This window comes from Dysidea avara, chromosome 6 (genome assembly GCF_963678975.1).
Source record: "Dysidea avara chromosome 6, odDysAvar1.4, whole genome shotgun sequence".
NCBI lineage: Eukaryota > Metazoa > Porifera > Demospongiae > Dictyoceratida > Dysideidae > Dysidea > Dysidea avara.
This window is the reverse complement of record NC_089277.1, coordinates 6,151,813-6,176,822: the sequence shown is the minus strand read 5'-3', so window position 1 is coordinate 6,176,822 and position 25,010 is coordinate 6,151,813. Positions and strand designations below refer to the sequence as shown.

At 38.9% G+C, this 25,010-nt stretch overlaps 2 protein-coding genes across 2 annotated transcripts in view; one reads left to right on the top strand and one right to left on the bottom strand.

The window, feature by feature from the left end:
- Window positions 1-1,065: 1,065 nt before the first annotated feature.
- On the bottom strand, window positions 1,066-17,629 carry LOC136258716 (tripartite motif-containing protein 2-like). The gene is made up of 2 exons (XM_066052057.1): window positions 17,554-17,629; window positions 1,066-3,429 (listed from the first exon to the last, which is right to left on the bottom strand). The coding sequence occupies exon 2, from the start codon at window positions 3,406-3,408 to the stop codon at window positions 1,213-1,215; it is 2,196 nt and encodes a 731-aa protein (XP_065908129.1). The 5' UTR covers window positions 3,409-3,429; window positions 17,554-17,629; the 3' UTR covers window positions 1,066-1,212.
- A 39-nt stretch (window positions 17,630-17,668) lies between these two features.
- The window catches only part of LOC136258977 (cleavage stimulation factor subunit 2-like), an 18,535-nt gene continuing 11,193 nt past the window's right edge, over window positions 17,669-25,010 (top strand). Inside the window, exons 1-7 of the mRNA XM_066052371.1 lie at window positions 17,669-17,883; window positions 17,987-18,065; window positions 18,110-18,276; window positions 21,245-21,282; window positions 22,288-22,398; window positions 22,534-23,034; window positions 24,549-24,770. Of these exons, the coding sequence (XP_065908443.1) occupies window positions 17,760-17,883; window positions 17,987-18,065; window positions 18,110-18,276; window positions 21,245-21,282; window positions 22,288-22,398; window positions 22,534-23,034; window positions 24,549-24,770 (1,242 nt within the window). The 5' untranslated portion in view covers window positions 17,669-17,759. The remainder of the gene's footprint in view (window positions 17,884-17,986; window positions 18,066-18,109; window positions 18,277-21,244; window positions 21,283-22,287; window positions 22,399-22,533; window positions 23,035-24,548; window positions 24,771-25,010) is intronic.

The window sequence follows — 25,010 nt, the reverse complement described above, 5'->3', positions numbered from 1 at the left end:
TCATCTGAAAGCTTGTTTGGGTTTAGTTTTACCTCACCAATACTGCCTCATCGTTGTAAGGGAAAATTGAGGCTGGTTTTTGGGTGATATTATTTTGTGGGCCACGCCTACTCCTTTGTGGTCCCTACTATACAGTTACTATCGTACTGTATGATAAGTCCTGCTCTACCTTTTACACATTCATTAGCTATAACTTTGTTAACAATGATGTTACCAAATAAGCTATGCTTTCTTTGTACCTGTCATAGGTTAGCTATACAGTACACATTGATCATTGTAGTGGGAGTATTGTGGAACACAATAAGTAATTGTTGCACATAAGGACGATGCTGCTGGAGCGACTGACAACTGACAGGGAATCACTTTGTGACAAAACATAATAATGCAGGGTTTCTATGAGATTATGCACTTAATACATTATTATTCATGCATTGAATTAGAAGAACAACTCTGTGTCTGTGTCAACTCTGTTCTTCTACTGTGAATTATTCACAGTAGAAGAACAACTCTGTGTCATGTTTCTTGCACATCAGAGCTACAGGGGCCACACTCAGTCTCCTCCAGGAGGGATGGATTTTTTTCCTTTAAGTTTATTGTTATTACTGCTTTTAATACTGTGTCCAGCACTGAAGGTCTACACTATCTTAGCTTGTGCTGCAGCCTTTAAGTTACCTAACCTAACCTGATACACAAGACTTTAAACACTTGACACTATATACTTAATAGGCTAATAACATGAAAGTGGGTCAAGAAAGCACATAGCTATATAAATATTTCTTGCTGTAGGTAAAAAAAAAGACAAGTAAAAAGGAAGCTTCAAAGGCCAGCATTTGGTGAATGCAATTACAAAAAGAAGTGATAACTAAAACAAAACAGCCAAGCTGTGAAGAGTGCAGTCCCCCAAAAGGCCAGGTTGAAAATAATTATGTGGAATCAAAGGCCAAGACATGGCTAATGCTTATATTTTAATGATCAAACTAGTACAGCTAGAGGCATAGATGACCTCCCTTGCATCACTGATTTTTATTCTATCATCCCCACTCATGATTTTTTTAAATTTCTCATAGTTAAACATTAACAATATTTCATCACTAAAAAAAATCAATACAATAATATTATACACAGCTATACTAATCTTAATGTACAATTTCTACTTCTAATCAAATAGCGTAAGTTACAAAAGCAACCAGCAATGTCTTTGTGTACAATTATTTATACAACAGAAAATATTTGAATTCTTTTGTTGCCACCATCACTAACATATACTTTACCATCAGGACTGACTGCAACATAATTCGGTTGCTTAAACTGGCCATCAGCTGATCCTTCGGATCCAAAACAACACAAGAATTTTCCAGCTTTATCAAAGACTGATATACAATGATTTGCATACTCAGCAACTAATAGGAAACATGCTGGATCAGCATCAATACTCCATGGCTCACTCAGTAGATCCTGTCCATTTGCCTGTGCATCAAATTTGCTTATGTAAGTACCATCAATTGTAAATATGTATACACAACAGTGACCTTTGTCAGCAATGAACAGTTGGTTGTCATGAACAATTACATCACGAGGCACACTTAAATTTCCTTCACCAATTCTCTGACAAAACTGACCATTAGTTTGGAACACTGATATACATTGATTACTATCCTCTGCAACATATACTCTATTGTTGTGTACTGTGATACCACAAGGAAAGTGTAATTGGCCTTCAGCACTTCCTTGGCTGCCAAACTGGAGCAAGCAGTTTCCATTGATGTCAAGCTTCTTTACTCTATGTCCAAGCCATTCAGATACAAACAGGCTATTGTCATTGTCAAAGGCAATACCCGTAGGATAATCAAGAAAACCCGATTGCTTGATCAACCGATTGTGGTCATCATAAATATATACACAATTGTTGGAGTGGTCAGCAACTGCCCATGTACCATTCTGGCCAAATGCAATTCCCCAGGGTTCACCCATACTACCACTGTAGTTTACAATTTTGCTAGGTTTGTTCATGGCAGCATATTTGTAAACCACAACAATGTTGTAAGGACTTTCTTTAATGTGTTGCCCATTGACAAATATTGACACCTTCATCTCTCCGGTTTGCTGAGCTACAAAAGAAGCAGTGTAGCTACCATCATTGTTATCCCTAACTTGTGTAGCTGTCACTTCTCCAGTACTGGATTGTACCTGTACTGATACTTGACTATCTCCTGTGGAGCAGGGATGACCAATAGAATACTTCGTGATGATGGTGAACTCTACCTTTGGTGAACCTACTGATAATGGTGAACCTACTATCACCTCATTAGGAATATTTACCACCTCAGAGGCTGCTGGATCAACATGTGTGAATAACTGACCAACATGTGGTAATAAATCTTTGCCAGGTACATACTGCAATACAGTGGATTGTACAGGTAGAGTGCTGAGTTTCTGGTATTTGTCAGTTAGTTGTTGCATGCGATCAATCACTTGTTTCTTTGCAGACAATGCCTCTTGGTCAGAGCTCTTCTCCACAGCATCTTTCAGTTCCTTCATACTCAACATTTCTGCTTGGACATACTCCACTTCTTCTAGTTGTGTTGTCATTACTTTCTCCTTCTGTGACACTGTGTCATCTACTTCTTGTTTTAACTGTACTTTCTGTTCCATTAACTTTTGGACCAGTTCACTATAATGCTGATCAATCTTCTTATTCACTTCTTCACCTTGTTGTCTTATCTTCACCCTCATCTTGTCAATGTTATCACGAGCCTTAGAGAGACTTGTAATCATTTTTTCTACTGGAGCACTGATCTCCTCTATTTCCTGTCTGTGCTTGCCAGCCATCTTCTTAACAGTGTCATAATTGTGTCCATTGTGATCCTTCACAGTACAGTACAAACACACCAATTGCTCACATGTCTCACAGTAGAAGAACAACTCTGTGTCATGTTTCTTGCACATCAGAACTACAGCCTTAGCTTGAAGGTGAACATCTTTATTGGATCTCAATTCTGTAAAAGTCACTATACCATGGCCACGAAATCTTTTGTTGCGTTTGTGGTTATCATTACAAAAATTACATAAAAATACATTACACTCTGGACAGTAAGACACCACTGGCTCATCTTCATCACACTCATCACACTTCACTTCTTCTTCACCCTCCACTTTACGTTGTAGTACCAACTCATCCACCATACAATTGATGAAGAAATTGCTAGCCAATTCCTTCACTCCTCCTGCAGGAACAACTGCTTCCTGTCTACACTCGGGACATGTGATCTTGGACTGTACCACCATCTTCTCCAGACACTCTTCACAATAGGAATGATAACATGGCAGATACTTGGGGTTTTTGAACAACTGGTAACAGACTGGGCATGTCAAGTTTGTAGTAGGTTTCTTTACTTCCTTAGCAGCCATGATAATATGAATTGAGTTAACCTATTAATTATAAGACACATAGCTAATTAAACTTTACAGTTGCTTAGTGACATGCATCTAAAACGATTCTTCATTTAATATTGTAAGGTAGGGTGGAGCAATTTCATGTTCAACTTTGCTGGACTTTAACTTTCCAACAATTGTATCAAATCAGTCAACATTTACGGTGAAGATACATTAGGCTATGGGGATTAATTTGCACTAAAGCGGCTGATTCTGGCTTTGCTGGTTTTTTCAAAACACACAGTTTGATTGAAGCAGTGTAGCATGATTTTGCTGCAAAAATTTGATTGCATACCAAAGCTCACTCCAAGTTGTTTGCTTGTTTTAATCATTAGTGCCATTGTAATAATTTTACCTGCTTAGTTTTAATAATTAGCAGCTACCAATTTCTGAAACCAAGCTTAATTTGCGGCTCAACCAACGCAACTGAATGATTGTGCATTGAGCAAGAAATGCAGTGCTGCAAAGTATCTGTGGCTGTGTTAAGGACTAACCTTGCTCTGTAGTGTGTTTCGTACCAAAGTAAAATAGTTTTCTTGGGATTGGTGATCTTCGTAGCTTGCAGCAGAATTCTATGAAATTCTGCATATGTAAAAAGTTTCGAGGTGGAAAACGTTCGTAGATGAGCGACCATGGCAAGATTTTGAGGAAAATTTTCATAGATAGGCAGTTACAATAGCTAATTATATGCATATAATCTGGATTTGGAGGAAAAATTTTGTAGGTGAAAGGTGATCTACGAAATTGACGAAACTTTTCCACCTCGAAACTTTTTACGTATACAGTCACCCCACACTCGTTTTTTGACGCCTCCAGGTATTTTGTACCATATCTCCCTATCAGATATACCGAATCACTTACAATTTGGTATGCATAGAGTACGTAAACACATGGTATTTGTAACCAAGTTTGGTAGCAATTGATAGTGTTGATCACAAGTTATCAACACGAAAGCAAATTATCTACAAAATTGCCCCGCCTTACCTTAAAACTGAGGTATTTATCAAGACACACGGTAGTGTGTTGTGCAGCCAAGAAAGCCAGCGCGCCACACCGTGAGTATCTTTACAGGAAGAAACAAAACATGATTTCACACATACGTAGCTCTATGCTTCCTTCTCGAATTGGAATCATAATAGTGCTGAGCGATAATATTAATAGTTCGATACTCACGATCAAATAATCCGGCATTATTGCGATATGATAATTACAGCTTACTATCGTGATATCGTTGTAACATTACTAGAAACATTGTTACCAAGTTTATTTAACTGTTTTGTAACTCTTTAGGCTTGCTTATTCTCGAAATGTTCAGTTGCAATGCCATAACAAGCTGTGCATATTATTGGCCACCCACGCAATTAGTAGATCGCTTTGTGAAGGGTCTAGAATTCCACTAAAAATGCTGCTTGAGAAGCTGGCTTAGCTGTTTTATAAATACTTGGCTTGCTTTATCATGGAAAAGTTTGGCTGCAAGGCTGCAACAAAAAATGTAGAAATATCAGCCGCCCACACAGTTAATTATCTAGTTGATGCATTTACAAGAAAACCAAGCAAATAGTAATCTATGATGGTGTTAATTGCATTGAATACTTGGAACTTGACTGAATGTAATTATCGTGATATTATCATATCGTGAATAGTACTTCAATATATATCGTGATAGTGAATTTTCTACTATCACTCAGCACTAAATCATACCTAAAGTGCAAACGTCTTCCACCTTCAGTACTCCACATACCAAATTTGAGCAAGATTGCCTAACGCAATCATGAAATATATGCCTTCAAAATTCAGCCTAATTTTTAAAAATTTTTCTTCTACATTTTGGGAGGGGGGTTAGATAATTTTTTTACAAACTTTGCAAAAACCATTAATCATCATAGCTCAAACCTTTTGTGGTTTACACGTGGTTACCACCCAAACAGCGCTTATAATTAAACACAAGAGGCACTTACTATCACTTCACGTGAGCACATAATTGGGGGGATTTACTAATAATCTCCACGGTAACCGAATCACATAGCAACACTTACAAACGTTAAAGTGATTGTGTTTCAGCTACCCCCTCCCATATATATTAGCACATTCCCACCCAAGGTTAACAGTTGGAGACCCAGTCAGCATCAGCTCAATCAAAGAGCCAACATCCCCCTGACCACCAGAAATTATTGAGATCTGAGGTGATGACCAGGGGGAGATGCCACCCATCACAATGAAACTGAGCTATGCCCACTTTACTATAACAGGTGGAACCAAGAATACAAGCATACAGGCCCCTTGATACAAGGTGGCTCATATAGGCAAGTTGCTATATAGTGAGGTGGAACAATTGTAAATTTAGTGATAAAAGCACCAAATTTGGCACAGAGGTAGAGGATCACCTTACAAACAAATCTGGATATTGGGCCAATGCAGCTAGACTACGCCCCCTTTGATAGGTTACGCCCACTCAACCACACCAACAAAATGTTAATGTTTAATTACACTATGAACAAAGAAAATGACAAACTGAACATGAACTCTCTACCATATCATAATAGAATTACGTTAATTTACCTATTTTGGTATAGCAGACATGGCTAAAGTGCACTCTGTGTGTAGTATTTCTACTGAACACTGTTGTGACAGTATAACTATGAGCAACTGCATTATTAGACTCTCATCATTTGTGAACTCATTTGGTGTTTTATGCAATCATGTATAGATGCTCCCATATACTTTAATTTATTTAAGAAGTGTTAAAGGTAAGAACGCATACTGCACATCCTGTGACCAGATTTGCAAAAAGGCACACAAAATTTGACACATTTTTTTTAACTTTGAAGCTTCATAACTTTTTTATTATTGCATATAATTGCCTGAAATTTTCCATGAGTGCAGTTTAAGTATATGGCTGCAGTTTGAAACTGAAAGCTAATCAGTTTAAGGAGTCAAGTGTTTTCGTTATTGTTATTAAAGCTTTACAGTGACCAGCACTGAAGGTCTGACAGCAACATGTGCTGCAGCCTTAGGATTATCTAACCTAGCAAACTGGAACTGGAAACCTAAGAACAGTACTTGACCTAGCTAACAATAAGGTGTAACAGAAAAGGGCCAAAGAAAGGAAAAAAATCCCTCCTACTCCAGGATTCGAACCGCAGGTCTGCAGGCATGTAAAGTGTGCCTTTTTGCAAATCCGGTCCCATATCTATTCAACCATCTCCTATATAACGTCCTGTATTATTTACTTGTACTGACATATGGTCAAAGTAAATATTGCAGTAGTGGAAACATTGCATGCATATGTATCAATGTTTAGTGATAAACATATGTAGTTTTCTGGTTTATAAGGCCATTGGAAGCCCCACCCACTTTTAGATATACCATGAAAAACAATCATTAAAGATATATAATTATTATGAACCTTGTCTAGTTACATACTGTATATGAATTCAAATTATTTTATAGTTTGTAATTACCTACATAGACCCTGTGGTTAATACATGTACTCAATAACTAGTTTACAAAAATTTAACTAGGTAATATTTAGCTATTACATTATCCTCAGGTAGACAATATTAACAAAATCTGATGAAAATTTTTCACAAAGATGAAAATTTTTCTCAAAGGGACTTGCATATCTCAAGGCCACTCTAGAACAACAAAGAGAGTCAGGGAGACCAAGTATGGAGGCGGCTACTGCTAGCAGTTCCTGAATCATGGATATGGAGAGAAGCTGGTATAGTCTGCACATTTACTGGTCCTGTCATACAGCAGGATGGCAAACCTCTGAATAATGTGTGTACCATGTTCCATTGGATCATTTGGTATGTGATACAATAGTAACAGTGCAGTTGTGAGCTCTGGCAGTATTCCATGCTTTCTTCTTACTATGTCTAACAAAGCTGGAAACATAACAGCCTGAATTTTAATATGTATAGCTGAGCAATGGATAATGCTACAGTGTTTGTGTCTTCACATTAGTCTTTAAGAAGTATCATGTTTACTAAGGCTAGCACGGGGCTGGCCCATAACCAGGATTCTTAGCAGGATCCTTTTCTGTTTGGTGTATGGGGTATGCTTCTGAAACACATTTTGCATGGAAAGCATGTAATAGCTAGGGACATTCTTTATGGTAGGCCATTTGTTTCAAAATGATTATTTGATATGTACAATGAATTATTTGGTATGTGCAATGAATTATCTAAAATAATTTTTGTATACTTGAATGGCTAATACTTTAATATGGTGATATTTCAGCAATTTTTGCTGAACTGTTTTAATTAAAAATAACTGACTGTTATATTGAATATTTGTACCTTGATATTAAGTGTAATGTACTAGTAAATTTTAACAGAGGGTGACTATAACCATATTCCCTCTAAATATTGGCCTGTAGCAGTAAGGGGTAAGAAGATCAACCCACTGGAAACCCCAAAAAAGGTTTATCTTTCCCAAGCATTTGGCCAGTAGAACGATAGAGAGAGCTACTTGTCAGGGAGCCATGTATGGGGCAGTCACTATTAGAGGGACTTGTATGGCAGTGAAACAGGTATGGTAATAGTATATACAAACTACAGAATCTATGTAAGTAATTGTAAACTGTAGAATTCATGTACGTAATAGACAAAGTTCATCATATTTGTGTATTGCCTCTTAAAGGGCTTTAGTGATATATCTAAAAATGGGTGGGGCTTCCAATGGCCTTATTGACCAGATAGCTATGTTTACCACTACATGTATAGCTATGCATATACATACAATGGTTTTCTTATAGTCAATGCACTACTGCGGATTTTACCTTGGCCATATGTACAGTACATGCAGGATGTTATATAGGGGATAGCAATAATATGGTTGAATAGATACAGTATTTCCTATACAGTATGTTTTCCTATCTTTAGCACTTCAATGAATTAAAATATATGAGAGCATCTACATGATTGCATAAAACACCAAATGAGTTCACAAATGATGAGAGTCTAATAATGCAGTTGCTCATAGTTATGTCACAACAGTGTTCAGTAGAAATACTACACAGAGAGTGCACTTTGGCCATGTCTGCTATACCAAAATAGTTGAATTAGTGTAATTCTATTATGATATGGTAGAGAGTTCATGTTCATTTTCTTTCTTTATTGTGTATTAATATTTTGTTAGTGTGGTTGAGTGGCGTAACCTATCAAAGGGGGCATGGTCTGCATTGGCCCAATATCCAGATTTGTTTGTAAGGTGATCCTCTACCTCTGCACCAAATTTGGTTCTTTTATCACTAAAACACACAATTTTATAGCTAATCCACTTCACTAATATCAGATATGCTATGGCTATCACTCTAAATATTCGGGGTAGCAATCACATGATGCATGTACTGGTGGGTTCCACCTAACAATAACATATCAACATAACAACTACATGGTATAAGGTGCCCCAGCTCTGGCCAAGCATGCCATATGCATATGCAGGCATAGCAATCTATGGCATCCCCAAAGGTATATTATTAGCGAAGAACCATGACAAGGGGGTGTCACTCCAATAGCCGCTGCACTATGATCTGCAACCATGGTCAGAGATGGTCAAGATCAATTTTCAACTTTGACCGTTGACTTTGCTGAAACTTTTTCTTGACCATTGACCTCATTCCATTTATTTTTGCTATATTTCCATACACTACTACTCGCGAAGCTTTGACCGTGCTGAGAAAACAGCTTGACCGTTGTCCTTCATGTAAAATCAGTCTTGTTCTATGACCTATCACTTTGACCATGGTCACAGATCATAGTACAGTGGCTATTGGAGTGACACCCTTTTGCATGATAACTAACTCCTCCTATAAGATATTATACAGTAGTGTGTAGGGGGGTTAAAGTCCATTGCCATTGAAGGGCAATCATCTGATGTAACCAGCAGTTATGTACGCAGTCTAATTGAATTCCTTTTGAAATGATACGGTAACTGTGTTCACCCATAGACTATATATTCCCTACCCGGGATTGTAGGCATTCATGTCCAAAAACCACAAACCATCAGTGTTGAAATAATCAACATTTTTCCTTTGATTAATATGGTTTTGTCTTACCGATGAAGAAGATGAGAGGAAAAGCAGATTGGTGTCTTGGCCATTGTATTTGAAAGATTTCCAATCATGGTAAGTTGAATACAGTTGTGTAACTAACAAATGATCGTCGAAAATCTATGCCACTATCCGTTTTGTTTACTGAATTGCCATTTATCGTGCCCTGAAAGTTTGGAGGTTTTTGAGCTCTGAGGAAACGTCCAAATCTGCTGTAAATTATCCCAAGTAACAGCTAAATCAATTTTGCATCATTTTGACTAGGTTAAGTCCCTACAAAGTTGGTTTTTAGGCTAAATTACAGCAAAAGATTCTTTTAATCTGCGATTTGCAATGCCAAACTTTGGAGGTTTTAAAGTGTTGTCTGAGTAGTTATTGCTGGATTTGTCATGTATTTCTAGGAATTCAGTCCTATAGAAATGGTTCACATGGAGTTTTCTGTCTGGTACCCATAAGCAATACTGCAAAATATTTGTGTTTATAAATTTTATGTAAAATTTTTATATTCAGTTTAATTGTCTACACATTTTACTGTTATATATCCTTTATTTAAAGGCAGAAAAGAGTATAAGAGTCATCAAGCTGAATTTTTAAGTCCAAACCAAAGAGAATGACACTGTATGTCCATGCTAGAAATCTCAATGGTCACCATCTAGTGTCCATGCATTGTCTCTTGAATTCACCAATTAAAATAATCTTCATAACAATCATAGGACCATAGCAGTCTTATATCTTATAACTTTATGTAAAGTTATATACACTTTCTTTGTAAGCATATTAGAGAAAAGCGATGAGTGTTGCTGGAATCACTGGCCTATAGAGACTATGAATGCAGCTTTTTGTGTAAATAATATAAGGTTACTGAATTGTGGTATGGGTTTGCTGCTGGCAGCTTGTAACTATTGATTTCTACCGAAGTGACTATATTGTGTAGATAGCAGATTACTACACATGTATAAGGAATAAATTAAAGATCATACTATTGTTTGATGTAAAACTGAGATGTGAATTTTTGTGTGACAATTCTAGTAATGAATTGATGCTAGTTACTTCTTGTCATATGCATAGCTATAAATCCTTTGCCACATGATCTCTTCAGCCATTGTGTATTCTTTGTTATGGCTATCCGAACACTTGCAAACCAAAATAATTTTCAACTGTTCCATCTGCCACAGAGACATACTGCATACTGTGTCTTTAAAATGGGTCTGGTGTCCATTGTCTAGTGTATCTGTCCCAAACTATACCTTTTTCCTCCCGTTTGTACATACAGGTATAGCTTTAGTGGCACTGCTTTTCTATAGACACTTGGCAGCCCTCTAACATTCATCTGATATAGCCATGCAGGCTCTAACTGTCATGTGCAGATATAACTCACGTCGATCAATTGATGTTTCAAAACTGGACCAAATCATCGTGAGTTATGACTGCATTTTAGAAAATGCCAACAAATACTAAGGGTCAAGTCATCTAGTCTACATCATTCATGTTTATTGTGTTAAATTCTCTGTGTAGTATTTTATACACATATTAACAGCATACTGAAGTTCCTTCATATTATCTCTGGAATTATTCCAAGCTGCAAAAAGATGTCAGTAACTCAATAAAATGTCGTTAGCAATTACAAATAAAAGATGCAAAGCTTGCAGTGATGTGTCATGCTATAAATGGTGTGATCCATTGCAAATTGCTACAAGGAAGGGAAGTAATGAAAACAATACTGATGTACAATTAAGGTAAGAGTACTTACAGATCAGCAATAACAAAAGTACTGGAAGTGTACCTATCCATAGATCCAGTATGCAGAATACATATTATGTAGCTAATGAGTGCACTCATTGGGATCACTGAATAACTAGTTGTTCAGTGGAAGGCCTGGTGAGTAATGCAAGTTAAACACCAGGTGGGTAAGGGCTACAATCCACTGTTGCATGACCTGTGGGCCTGTCACAGAAAAATCGGTCTGGTTGGACCGATTTTGGATACCAAAACTGGTCCAGCCAGACCGATTTTGGTTGACCAAGTTTAGTCCAGCCAGACCATTTTTGGCATCCAAAATTGGTCCAGCCCAAACTTGGTTGGCCACATGCACCCCTGACCACTCGGATTAATTTTGGTTGGTCCGTGGGTGGACCATCAACGCATGCAGCCAATGATGCATAGCTAAGTTGTTTGTGACGGATCACTGCAGCCAACTTAGCCTGGAAACTATTATTACGAGTAGTATAGTTTCATTTCCCAAGCTGATTTACAGAAAATGTATAGCTATCAGTAGTTAGAAACTAAATTTCATGTATGCAGCGATGAACACAGCCACAAAATTAATACTGCTTTAATTTAAAGCAGTGTGGGATTATGAAAGTCCCTGCATTCTTTTTCTCCATGTCAATATCCCGGCGAGTGGGAAGTAGAGGTTTTCCTCCAAACATAAACTCATAAGGTGAATACTGAGTTGACTCATGCCGGTATGCAGTGTTAAGTTGTATGCAAAAACAGAGGTATCAAGATACTCTTCCAAAGTATCTTTTCATATACTCAATAAACTTCACAAGCATGCTCTGCAGTGTTTTGTTGAATCTTTCATCCAGCCTATCAGTGTTGACGAACAACAACAGCAACATGATGGAAATCACCAGCCTATATGCTGGATCACTGATACTTGAGGTCGGTAGATATACATAAAAGCTATACAAATGCTATCATTAAAATATGTCTTATCTTCAACTTCCACATATAGCTATATAGCTCAGAATTTAATTTGTTGTTAAATTCTGACCATTGGTCAGTTTTTATTAATCTGGTAATAGCTACCCATTGTCATAAACAGTTACATATATCATATCCAGAACAGAGAGGAATGTGTATGTAGTATGTGAACAGGTGAAAATTAGTAAGTTGGTTAAGTAGTGAAAAGCATACAGGGAATATTATAGCTATAACTTTTAAGACAATATTTATTCCTGTGGGGACATGTGATCAGTAGGAGATGATAGTTCACATTTAGTTATTTAATGGAGCAAAACTCTCTAGAATTCCTATGGATATACAGTATATATACTTGAAATTGACAAGGAGAAAACATCCTGACTGCCCGGCAGACTCCTGTAAGCGTTCGAGCATTAATCGGATGACTGCAGGTTCGAGGCTGCCCATGGTCCTTTCTCCACCTTTTCAAACACACTTTATGTAACAACTTTAAACAGGCTGTAGGACCAGGTGTCCTACAGACTTTCAGCACTTGTGCTGTAAAGTCTTAATAAATTGATAAATAAAAAACCTAAGCTATCATCTCCTACATATATTACATACAAAAGAGAGGAATGTGCAGTATATGCACATGCAGGTGTTACAGGTGTATTGTTCTAACCATTGGTGCATGATCAGACATTATAATGTGCACAAGAGCATAGTGCACATGCTACTATGCACTTCACTGTACAAGCCAAACAAAAACAGTGTCAGCTTCAGACATGGGGCCAAGTACATTTAAAAGTACTTAAGTAAAGTACAAGTACTTTTGAATTTTCCAAGTACAAGTACAAGTACTCCAGCAGCAATCAAGAGAGTACTTAAGTAAAGTACAAGTACATGCTGGAAGTACTTAAGTAAAGTACAAGTACATTTTGCTGTAGTAAAATATATGCTGTATTCAGTGTATTGTAGTATGTAAGTGCGCTAGGGGGTTGGTTTTTGTCAACCATTCTCTCTCTTAAACTCTTAAAATTCACTGACTTGAATAGCAGCATTGTTTTTGTTTGCCAGAATGCTATGACATCATTAATCGTGGCAACATGTACATAGTAAGGTTGGGGAAGGCAGTAGAAGAATCGCAAAAAGTTGTAAACTGCACCTTTACCCACTGTGTACAAACTACGTACAATGTTTGCAGTACTTACAAGTACTTTAAGTACTCAAGTACATACAAGTACTTAGCAAAGTACTTGAGTATAAGTACAAGTACATTGGAGAAATTAAGAAAGTATTTAAGTAAAGTACAAGTACCTTCAAATCTGTACTTAAGTGTACTTAAGTATAAGTACTCATGTACTTGGCCCCATGTCTGGTCAGCTCTTCCCTGATGTAAATATTAAGACATTCAGGACTCTTAACTTAAAATCTGGGCTAGCCATGGGTACCTTCATTTATTTCTGGATCAGTGCCTGCTGATGAATGTTAAAGGTGACTGCTCTATTAGAGTATCTCAATGTTCAGCACCTCCAATGCAGCTAGCTGATACCATGCAGTGATCCGTGTCTTTGTTGGATAACCTTTAGCACAAATCCATGCAGTGATAATGCCTGCAATGCTCATTATTCGAGATTGATAAATGAGAATAGCTATACCCAATGGCGGATCCAGGATGGGGCATTTGGGGCAAATGCCCCCCCCACCTCACCCTGTGGAGGACAAGATGGAGGAGCCATACATCTGATTAAAATACTAAACTTTGTCAGGCCAAGATCAATTTATAAAATTTACGAAAATATGCACCATTTTATATGAATTTACCTGAAACCAAAGTGAACCAGAGTCAAACTAACTATGAAATTGTCACCCAGCACCTTCGTGTGTACTAAGCGCCTCTAAAAATAATTACAGTGTCGCTGCTGTTTAAGACATTCAGAGCCTTTTAAACAGCTTTAAGACTTCACAACCATCTGCAAAGGCCAAAATAGTAAAAATCAACAGTGAGATACTACTAAGAGGTGTATTATTTGGTGCTTCAAAAATGGAGCTACTAACAAGAGAATCTGGGTCTCCCCAACCACCTACAACTTGGCCTGTTTGTGCCCCTCCCCTTTCCAGGTCCTGGATCCACCCCTGATACCTAAGTCAGCTGCAGTGATCTGTCACAAACAACTTATAGCTATGCATCATTGGCGGCATGCATTAGTGGTCCACCCGGACCAATTTTGGTCGACCAATGTTGGTCCGAGTGGTCAGGGGTGCATGTGGCCAACTAAGTTTGCAATTTTGGATGCTGAAACTGGTCCGGATGGACTAAATTTGGTCAACTGAAAATGGTCCAGCTGGACCAATTTTTGCCCCGGACCAAAAATTTCGTTACAGGCCTCAGCTAGGTGCTATAGACGTAGCGAGCATTCATCATCCATCACTGAGAGTCTTCGATGCTCCTCTGCACAATCTCTTCCTGATTTACTAATGAACTACACATGTGAGCTAAAATAATTATACTAAATATACAGTCAAGTTGGAAGGGAGATGCTGGGCATAGCGGGGAAGAATGAATACAAGGTAAAGGGGGAAAAGTGGGAACTGGTAGGTACTAGTGAATTGAATGAAGAGATGAATGGATGGTAATCATTGGAATAGTGTGTAGCATTAAAGTCAGAAGTCAGTTTGTAAACAGATAGATCTGGTCTAGAAAGTGCTAAAGGTCTATTACTAAGGCCACTCCAAATAAATTCTCTGTTTCCAGTCCTGGACTCAGGCATATTTGCATGCAGGCGGGCGGTCCATTTCCATTATTTCATTATAAGATTGGCAGCTTTTCAAGCCATTATTTGCCTGCCACAACCATGCAAAGCTGGCATGCTTAAGGTTTTCCCTTCCTTTTAGTTGCAAAAGTAACACAAACGTGAAGTTTGTGCCGCTGCTGACACGTGAGCTGACACTGTCTTTTAGTGAGTTTGATAATATGCAAGAATAACAGGAAAATAATGGAAGAATACGGAATAATGGAATATTCAGAGCTGACGGTAACCGCATGCAGGCGGTGGATGGGAAACAGAGAATTTATTTGGAGTAGGCGGATGATAAAGGGGCAATTCTAATGGGTAGTTACTAACGAACCTGATTTTCGTTACACTATGCTAGGGTCCGCAATCCAAAAAATCAACTTTAACAAATCAATCCCCCTACCATTGTAGGATGTTCATTGTGGTATCCCATTGCTAGATCCACCATAAAACCGGAGGCACGATTGTTGTCTTCACAGAAATATCGATTTTAGTATTTCATGAGATGCAAAAATTATTTTTTAAATTTTGTGCTCCACACGAAGAACAGGATAGAACTTGCTGCTTAGCTAGATATTATCTAGAGTTAATGTAGTTAAAAAGTACGCCCAGTAATAAGCAAATGGTTCACTGGGTTTCTGGCACAGGGTTGCTTTCTCTCAAAAAGCAGAAAACGAAACACAAATTTTCGAATTCAAACTGCCCTACCAGCCAAGACAAGAAAAGCCAACTTTTCCTCATAGTGATGTGATAAGGTTGGATGCATAGTCTGTCTATGCTGTTAGTCTGGAAAGGATCTGAGACTTCTCACCATCTGGGTGAAAAACGTCAAAATTTTCGTGCGTCATTTCAAGGGATTCTCTCAATGGTACCACAGTGCTTTCCAGTACTTCTGATGCCACACTGGTCACTTAATTTTCTTTAGAATGATAATAAATGATGGATCAAAATGTTTGGTAGTAGTAGTAGTTGGTGTTTCTGTGATTTCATCTGATGCAGTATACCAGCAGCTCACCAGGAGCTCCACCCAGCTCGAATCAAAAATGAAAGATTTTGTACTTTTTCGGTTTGGTTTTGGATGGTTTGCAGCATAATGGTGATGTAGGGTGATCTAGTGGAGATTTGAAGCTGCTGTGAAGCGTGAGAGGTGAAGTCAAATTTGGATGATTTTGCTGCCTCTCTTGATGCATAGCTTAGAGCGAGGCGTGGAAGCCGTGGATGAAATAATAATTGACAACCGCTGCTACCAAACGTTCAGGGACATCTTTTGCCATTGTTTTAGTTTATAATTGATGGTTGTTGTGGCTGCAGAAGCTCTGGAAATGGCTAGAAAGTGCGACACAATTCTTTGATGCTGCAGGAAATTTTGACGCTCATCACCCAGATGGTGAGAAGTCTCAAATCTTTTCCAAACTAACAGCATAAACAGACTATGCACCCAACTGTATCGAAACACTATGAGGAAGAGTTGGCTTCTCTTGCCCTGGGTGGTAGGGCAGTTTGAATTCGAAACTTCGTATCTCTTTGTCAGTTTTTTCAAAGAAAGCAACCCTGTGCAGGGCACCCAGCAAATCTTTTACTTATTTCTGTGTGTACTTTTAAACTACAGCAACTCTGGATACGATTTGGCTAAATAGCAAGTTTCATCCAGTCCTTTGTGTGGAGCAAGAAATTTTAAAAATAAATTTTGCATCTTGCGAGATACTGAAAACAATATTTCTGTGAAGATAACAATCGTGTCTCCGGTTTCATGGTGGATCAAGCAATGGGGTACTACAATGAATATCCCACAATGGTAGGGGGGTTGATTTGTAGAAGTTGATTTTTCGGATTGCGGACCCTAACTATGCCATTACACGTACAACGCTAATGCACTTGTCAATTTCATGCCCAACCCCCCCACCCCCGGGCGTCCCCACACCCCAGGTGGGGATTTGACATTGCTTCTTGTCCCCACCCCTGGGGCAATTGACAGTTGTCCAATTCACTGACTGATTTTCGGTAGTTGCATTTCGGCAATAAAATCATACTCACTATAATATTACTAGCTACAGGTGTATACCAGGTTAATTACTAGTTGCATGCATGAAATATGCGCTTATCAACCTTGAGGTGTTGTCAAATCCCCTACTAGGGGGTGGGGACATAGTGGGGATTTGACAGCCGATTTTGCTCCAGTAGTGGGGAATTTGACGCCACGATTTGTCAAATCCCCTGTATTCCCCCACCTTCCCCGGGGGTGGGGGGCATGAAATTGACAAGTGCATAAGTGAAACTGTTGATTGGTGTTAATTGCCTTAGTTTCCAATCCTGGGTAGGGAATATAGCTAGAATTTATGGTTCACCGGTAGCTAACCCTTACTTTTCGCGAAGAGGCAGGCTGCCAGAATGATCGATAATAAATATCGCTTGTGAACATCATCCCGACTTGTGAACATCGTCACGACGAAAGACTTATCGTTAAGACTTTCGAAATGACTTGTACTCAACAAATAGTTAATTATTCGCAAAACAACGGAGGAATGCCAGGACACAGATAATAGCATATTATAATACTATGCACGTACGAACTTTGTTAGTACATACCTTTTTTACACATACACAAATACAGGATTGTTGAAGAGTGATGAAAAGTTGGCTCTCCTACGTTTTTTTCGTGATAATACTGCGCATGCGTTAGATAATTATATCGCAATTATTTTTGCAATATTTCAAATCTAATTGAGTTTATAAATATGGTATACTGACAAAGTGCTCAACTGTTTGCCCAACTTGTCGTAATTGTACAATCGATGATGCATCGTGGTGATTTCCCACCTCCCCATGGTCCATTTAGAGATGACATGTTACGTGATCACTCTGATCACTCAGATACTATGGATCCCAAACGACAACGAGCTCTCCGCTCCGTGTTTAGTAAGAAACTGATACTAGTAAACCGTGCATTTGTATAAGTTAGTGAATGTTTATACTGGCGCCATGTGTAGGATGTTCTTATTAATGCGCACCAATATTGTAGTTGCTAACATTTCTTTTGATACAACCGAAGAGCAGCTGTCTGCTGTATTGTCAGAGATAGGACCAGTGTCCAGTATCAAGTAAGGCTGAACTCATTTGATAGGTAATATTAATTTCTGTGTAGGATTGTGAATGACCCAGCTACTGGCAGACCTCGTGGTTTTGGGTTTGGAGAATATGAAGATGTTGAAACCGCCATGAGTGCAATACGGAATTTACAGGGTCGTGTTGTGAATGGCCGCAGCTTGAAGTTGGACTCTGCCATTAATTCACCTGATGAAAAGTTTCGACGTAAGCTAATTAGATTTGAATCTGTGTGATGTGTCACTTCTAAAAATCCCCAGACTCTCAGTTAATACTATCCCCAACACACAAGGAATCAACCTTTTATAAAATTAGCTATACTGTGTATGTTAGCCAACTTCGTAATAATATGTACAATCAAGTACTCAATGCACTGTACGTGCAGGGATTTTTTTTGCAGTATGAAGTTTTCACTGTTGGAAACTAAAATAGGATTTTCCCAATTTCTTTTCACAGTGCCATGTTAAAACATGATTTTATTTTCACAAAATATAACTTACCAGTGCTTTGCCAAGCAACGTGTCATAGTTATAACTATTGACAGATGGCTGAACTAGTGCCACTCACATTCTGGATCCAATGAGTTCTATCCTTTCCGAGGTCCTTTCACAGCACTAACACATCACTTTTCTAGATTCCCTCTTGTAATTCACCATCTCTCCAACTGGGGCTCCCATATTCTTATAGAAATGGTGGCCATGAATCATGTTTTGTATGATAATTCCTTAGAGAAAGCCTCAAGTCTGTTCTTTATACAACATAGGGGATACTTGAAATGATGCACTATTTCTGGTGCCTGCTACATACATACATAGCTCTCTTATAGTCCAGTTGGAAGGCCATTCACCAAAGTCCGGAGATATCACTACACCCTTATTTTTACTTGGCGAAAAGAAGCACCTCTGAGCAAAGCTTCCCTGCATGTGTGGAAATTTAATAAAGGCTTGTTCAGTTTTTACACTAGCTGCTTTAATTTTACCATTAACTGATTTCATTCACATACGTCAGTGCGTACAAATGAAGATAGATGTACGCTCGCATGCACATGTGTGCTTTTATGGTGACTGTTTTAGGAAACCAGATGCACAGCCACTGGACATGCTGCTCATTTTAATATCTGGCCTTTTCATGTTATTGCATGAGAAAACTTGTGAAAAAATGTGTAGATCAGGTATGTACCCACAGGCCAGCAATTGGTATACACATGATTGTTCTGCGAAAACTTTGTGTCACTCTATGCATGCACGCACATAAACACACTACACACACTAGTTGATATATACACTTGTACCTTTTCTTTAGACTAAAGTACAGCTCATTTAGAGGTTTACTACAGTAAATCACTTACATGTTCACTTAGTCACTTGTGTGCCGTTTTGTACATAATAACACAACAAAAGATACACTGCAGTACTTAGTGTCTTTCTATATCTTATTCCAGTATTGTATATATCACTGACTGTTAAACAACTTCGTCTTAAATTAGTGGAGCTGGCCAGCATTTTGGCTGTCATCAATCATTGAGTAGCATCTTGGGAGCAGAGTTGAACTTTGCTTTCATCTTATACACTGTAGTACTCTTCTTCTCTGTGTTTTGACAAATAATTCTGGACAAATAGTAGACTAAGCGCATCTAGCTGTAGCGGTTACTCTGGTTACAGGTACCCACCCCTCGAATGATTATTTTTTGTGGGTGCCATAGGAACTTAAGGACGAGTGTTCACTGTTCGGCTGTTTTTTTTTTTTTTGTTTGTTGCTCTTTCACCCCACACTCATGCTATGGCTGTTAAGTTATGTACTTTAAACAATTGTAATGCATAGTTTAAATAAGTTTGTACCGTGACCAACATGAACTAAGCAATTTAGTAACCCCTCAGGCCCTTAGTAACGAGGGCGCTGCTCTCAGGACGCTACAACCTCAGGTGTACGGGGTTACTAAATCATTTTGTTCCCTTGATCTTGGTATCTAAAGTATTATATAACTATAGTCTGTTCGCGTTCACATGGGCCCTCTTTCTTGTTAACAATTCTTGTTACAAGGGCCAGCTGCTCAAACAGACAAGAACAAGCAAGTTACTAGGCTTTAAAAATATCCTATACATTTAGTATGGACTATTCAGGTGCGCAAGCATGTTTACAACATGAAAACATACTTGTTCCCGTACAAAACCATTGGGATTGAACACATGTTCACCTCTTTAATAGTACTATAATTGGCAGGTTCAGCCATTACCTCAATAGTATTGTTGAGCTTTTTTAATTATAAAACTTGTGGTTACGAAAAAATAATATGGCTAAATTTACAGATCTCTCAGTTTAATGCTGTGTGATTTTCTTATTTGAGCTGTACGTGAGAGTTCATCAGTTAGTGTCTTAACTAAGATGCAATGAATGAGTGGCTCTGACTATGTTATTATATGTGTGTGGGAGTGTAGAGGTATATATAATATTATATACATAAACAACAATGTACATGAGGATGTGTTGCTGTATAGGAAAAATGCTGTTTTTGTTGTTCAAAATCAGTAAATGACTGTTCTATTAGAGTATCTTGATCCTGTACAAAATTCCTAAGCTGAAAAAGTGAAAGGTTCTACATTTATATACTTATATCGACATTTTATTGGTGAACTACTTGTTAGTTGTTGTCTGATGCCTCCTGTTATATCTATGATGTTGATAAGAGCAGTACAAGCTAGTGTATTACAAAGTGTAGGTAACTCTGGGGATAAACTGCAAGTAGTATGTGGGAACAAGTTCAGACACAGTAGCTGGTTTGGGAGGACCAGTTGTACGTGGTTTGGTAAGTCTACAGGTTATGTACATTCTATGTGAGTTGTTTATGTATGTTTTATTAGAGTAGTTGAGTGGAGCAGCACTGTATATAAATCTATGGACTTTGTTATGCCAACAAATTAACTTACCTGAATACTTATCTGAATGCATTTGTGATTGAACAGGTACACAAGTGTTCAGATAATGGAACTGCATGGTCCAACTGTACATATACTAGTATTAGTATTATATATTCTGCAAATAACCTTGTCAAAAGGTGTTTAGTCCTCCAACTCAACGACGTCACTATAAGCAACCAGTTGTTGTTATTATTGATAGTATGCTACCACACACTACAAATGACAATGTGTTGATATTGTTGACTGTTTTTCCTGCACAGCGAGACCTCCAGTTGGACCTCCAATACCAGCTCGTGAGGTGTGTGTGTGTTGTAGTATACGTGTGTAGTGTATGTGGGTCTGTGTGGGTGCTTGTGTGCAGTTGTGTATTCGTTCATTCATTCATGTATGTGTGCCCAGTTGTACATCAATGGGTACCTGGTATTAACTGGGGAGGCCAATGCCAACTGTCCATGTCTCACACAGTGGGTGAAGGTCCAGGTGGGACTTTGGGTGCCCACATCTTCATCTGTGAGATATAGTACAGCCTCCTGCCGGTTACCAGTCCTGCCCCAGGAGAATTTGCCTACGCTGACCAGGGATGTGCCCAGGTTTAGAATAGTGGTGGCTATAAAACAGACTTGAGGTTTAGGATGGCTATAATTACAAAAGTTAGTGGTGCATTTGTACTGAATGGTGAGTAATAGTGGTGGTTATTTTTGGTTGAGTGGTGGCTATTTTATCTGAGTGGTGGCTATTTTATCTGAGTGGTGGTTGGTCCCGACCACTGCCGACCATTGTGGGCACATCCCTGGCTGACTTCTAGCACCTGAGTAGCACACAGGTGTCCCAGTGCTGGCTCACTGAGTAGGCGTGACCATACTACTAGCACAGCAGCTGAAGGCTTTGTGTGAGTGAGTGAGTGAGCAAGCGAGGGAGGGAGGGAGTGAGTGAGTGAGTGAGTGAGTGAGTGAGTGAGTGAGTGAGTGAGTGAGTGAGTGAGTGAGTGAGTGAGTGAGTGAGTGAGTGAGTGAGTGAGTGAGTGAGTGAGTGAGTGAGTGAGTGAGTGAGTGAGTGAGTGAGTGAGTGAGTGAGTGAGTGAGTGAGTGAGTGAGTGAGTGAGTGAGTGAGTGAGTGAGTGAGTGAGTGAGTGAGTGAGTGAGTGAGTGAGTGAGTGAGTGAGTGAGTGAGTGAGTGAGTGAGTGAGTGAGTGAGTGAGTGAGTGAGTGAGTGAGTGAGTGAGTGAGTGAGTGAGTGTACTAACTGCTACTATGGTGTGTACACACACTGAAATATTTACATATGTTGATATTTATTCTTTTAGCCTTCTCCTTATGGTGCACCAGTCCCACCACAAGCTGCTCCTGAGGCCATCACTAAGGCAGTTGCTAGTTTACCACCAGAACAGATGTTTGAACTAATGAGACAAATGAAGGTGATACCAGAACATGTATTCAAATTACTCTAATAGTATAAACAGTTAGATAAACAAGCATTAAGGGTCTACTGCTATGCTTTGCATTTACACTTGTAGTTATGACTCATTTTTTCTTTTTGTTGCTCACTGTAGCACTCAGTGAAGACCAATCCCAGTGAGTCTCGTCAGTTACTGCTACACAACCCACAATTGGCCTACGCCATCTTACAAGCTCTCGTCATCATGAGAGTTGTTGATCCTGAAGCAGCCATGAAGATACTACACCAAGCCCCTAGAGGAACCCCCTTGCCAACGGCACCACCACAGGAGCAGCAGCCACCTCAGAGGGGACCTCCCCAAGATCCCCATTTACCACTTAGAGGACCTCCCCAAGAGCCACACTTATCACAAAGGGGACCTCCTCAGGAGCCTCATCCATCACAGAGGGGACCTCCCCAAGAGTCACACCCACCTCATAGAGGGCCCCCCTTTCAAGAGCCACCATTACGGGGGCCTCCTGATTCTCATCGTGGACCCCACCACGAGCCACATCCCCCTATGAGGGGTCCACCTCCATTTTCTGGCCCCCCTCATCATGACATGCACAGAGGACCGCCACCATTTGGCAGGGATGAACCCCCGCGTAATAGAGGGGTGAGTGAACAATATATGGATTTCAGTTGTTGGTATATCTATATAATCCATCTGTGTATCTCTGTCCATCTGTATTCCATTTGAGTCCACACATTCTTCTTGCAAGATGCTGCATGTATCAGAGCATTTTTGCAATAAAACAATCATCATAGTTTTTCAATGAAGCTCCCAACTGCCATCTTTCATAGTTTAAAGTGCATTTACAGGGAATACATAGAGGCAAGTCTTGCTGGAATTGTTTCTGTAAACCGCAAGTGAACACCTTCTATATGCCATTCATGTGTGATCAACTTAGTGGTTAGAGTAAGTGCCTAACAAGTTTTTGAGGTCCAGGGCTTGAGTCCAGCTACTGGTGCTTCAACAGTTTTCTGTTGTTTGTGTGTGCATTTTCATGGAACGTTGTTTCCCTGCTATTTAGTGTGGATATCAACCTTTTTACATTTGTCTTTGTACTTGCTATCAATAACACTGAGCAATACTGGTGATGATAATTTAAATACTGTATGATGTAAGTGTAAGAGCCACTTACTTTACTGTTGGTGTCCATGGTCTGCATGGTAGCCATTGTTTTATTGTACACTCTTGAGTGGGTATTAGAATCTTACTGTGCAAAGTTTAATACTTGGCTTTGTGCCACTATAAGTGTTAATATACTGAAACAGTGTAACTAGAATACTTGTAGTTAGTTCTATGATGTGGAAATTATGTAAAAAGTGGTCAAGGTTTGGAAGTCTGTGAGTGTTTTCTGCAACAATGATGTGGTATTTATAGTTTGCCGCATGCTATTATATTATGTACTTGACATGTTGTATTATATACCACCTGCCATTGGTAGAAAATCTGCCTTTCTAAATCAACCAACTTAAATTCACCTGTCTTAAGTCAGCTACCTGTTTTTGTAAAAGCAAAAACTGAAATGTTCGCATTTTTGTTTAGCATGACAACTCTTCGTTATTCATGAGATAATATTTCATTGACAATTATTTTTTCTGAGAAAATCATATTATGTGCTTGATTAGGTCAATCAAAATATTTACATTTTTTCAACACAGCTTGGGATGTTGACATTTCTAGTGCTTCCTTTTTGCCTTGTCAATAGCCTGATGTAACAAAGAACAAAAGAACCCTCCAAATAATGGACAAAATACCTCTCTATAAAGGACTGTTTCTAAGTTCCCTATAGTAATTTTTTTTTTTTTGCGGATCACTACCGTCCAAAACTTTGAGGAAGGAATTTTACCTCTTCATGATGTTTTATGCAATTATTTAGACAATACTATTTTGATCGAGCTACAAGTGTAAGGCAAGAAATTTTTCACAGAAAGCAGCCAATCCACAAAAATTTCACCCTTAGGAAAAAGCCACTATACAGTATGCATGTGTGTTTGTGCCTCTACGATCCTCAAGTAATTTCATGAAGAGTTTCAACCAACTCAAACTTTGTTCGTCAAATTTTTCCAGGACACAATCTTGTGTTTGTGGTTTTGCCATATATTTGTTTCTTTGTACTGTAGCCGCCGTTTGATCCACGAGATGGCCCTAGAGACAGCCCTGGACGTGGTGACCATTTTATGCCTCCAGGACGTGACATGCCACCCCCACGACGAGATCTACCACCCCCTCATGGCCCTCCAGGACAAAACAGAGGACCACCACCCCCACACTTTATGGAGTCGTCACGACATGGACCACCAGGTGGGAGAGACCACGCCTTCAACCATCCGGGACCACGGAGTGTAAGTGAACAGTCCAATGTTTGTGGGTGCATTATGTAATAATAGTTTATTATGTGTGTGTGTGCGTATGTGCCTGTGTGTATGTGCGTGTGTGTGTATGTTAGAGTTGCATTGATACAGTGTGTAGACATTTCAATATATTACCTCTGGTGTATCACGATACAGCGATATATTGCGCGATACAAAGTGGAGTCTAAGCAATGGTCTATGTCATTTTTTAATGTTTTTTTTTTCTTTTTT

Excerpts from the sequence above, each read along its gene's own strand:
- LOC136258716 (XM_066052057.1), bottom strand. The coding sequence starts at position 3,408 with ATGGCTGCTAAGGAAGTAAAGAAACCTACTACAAACTTGACATGCCCA.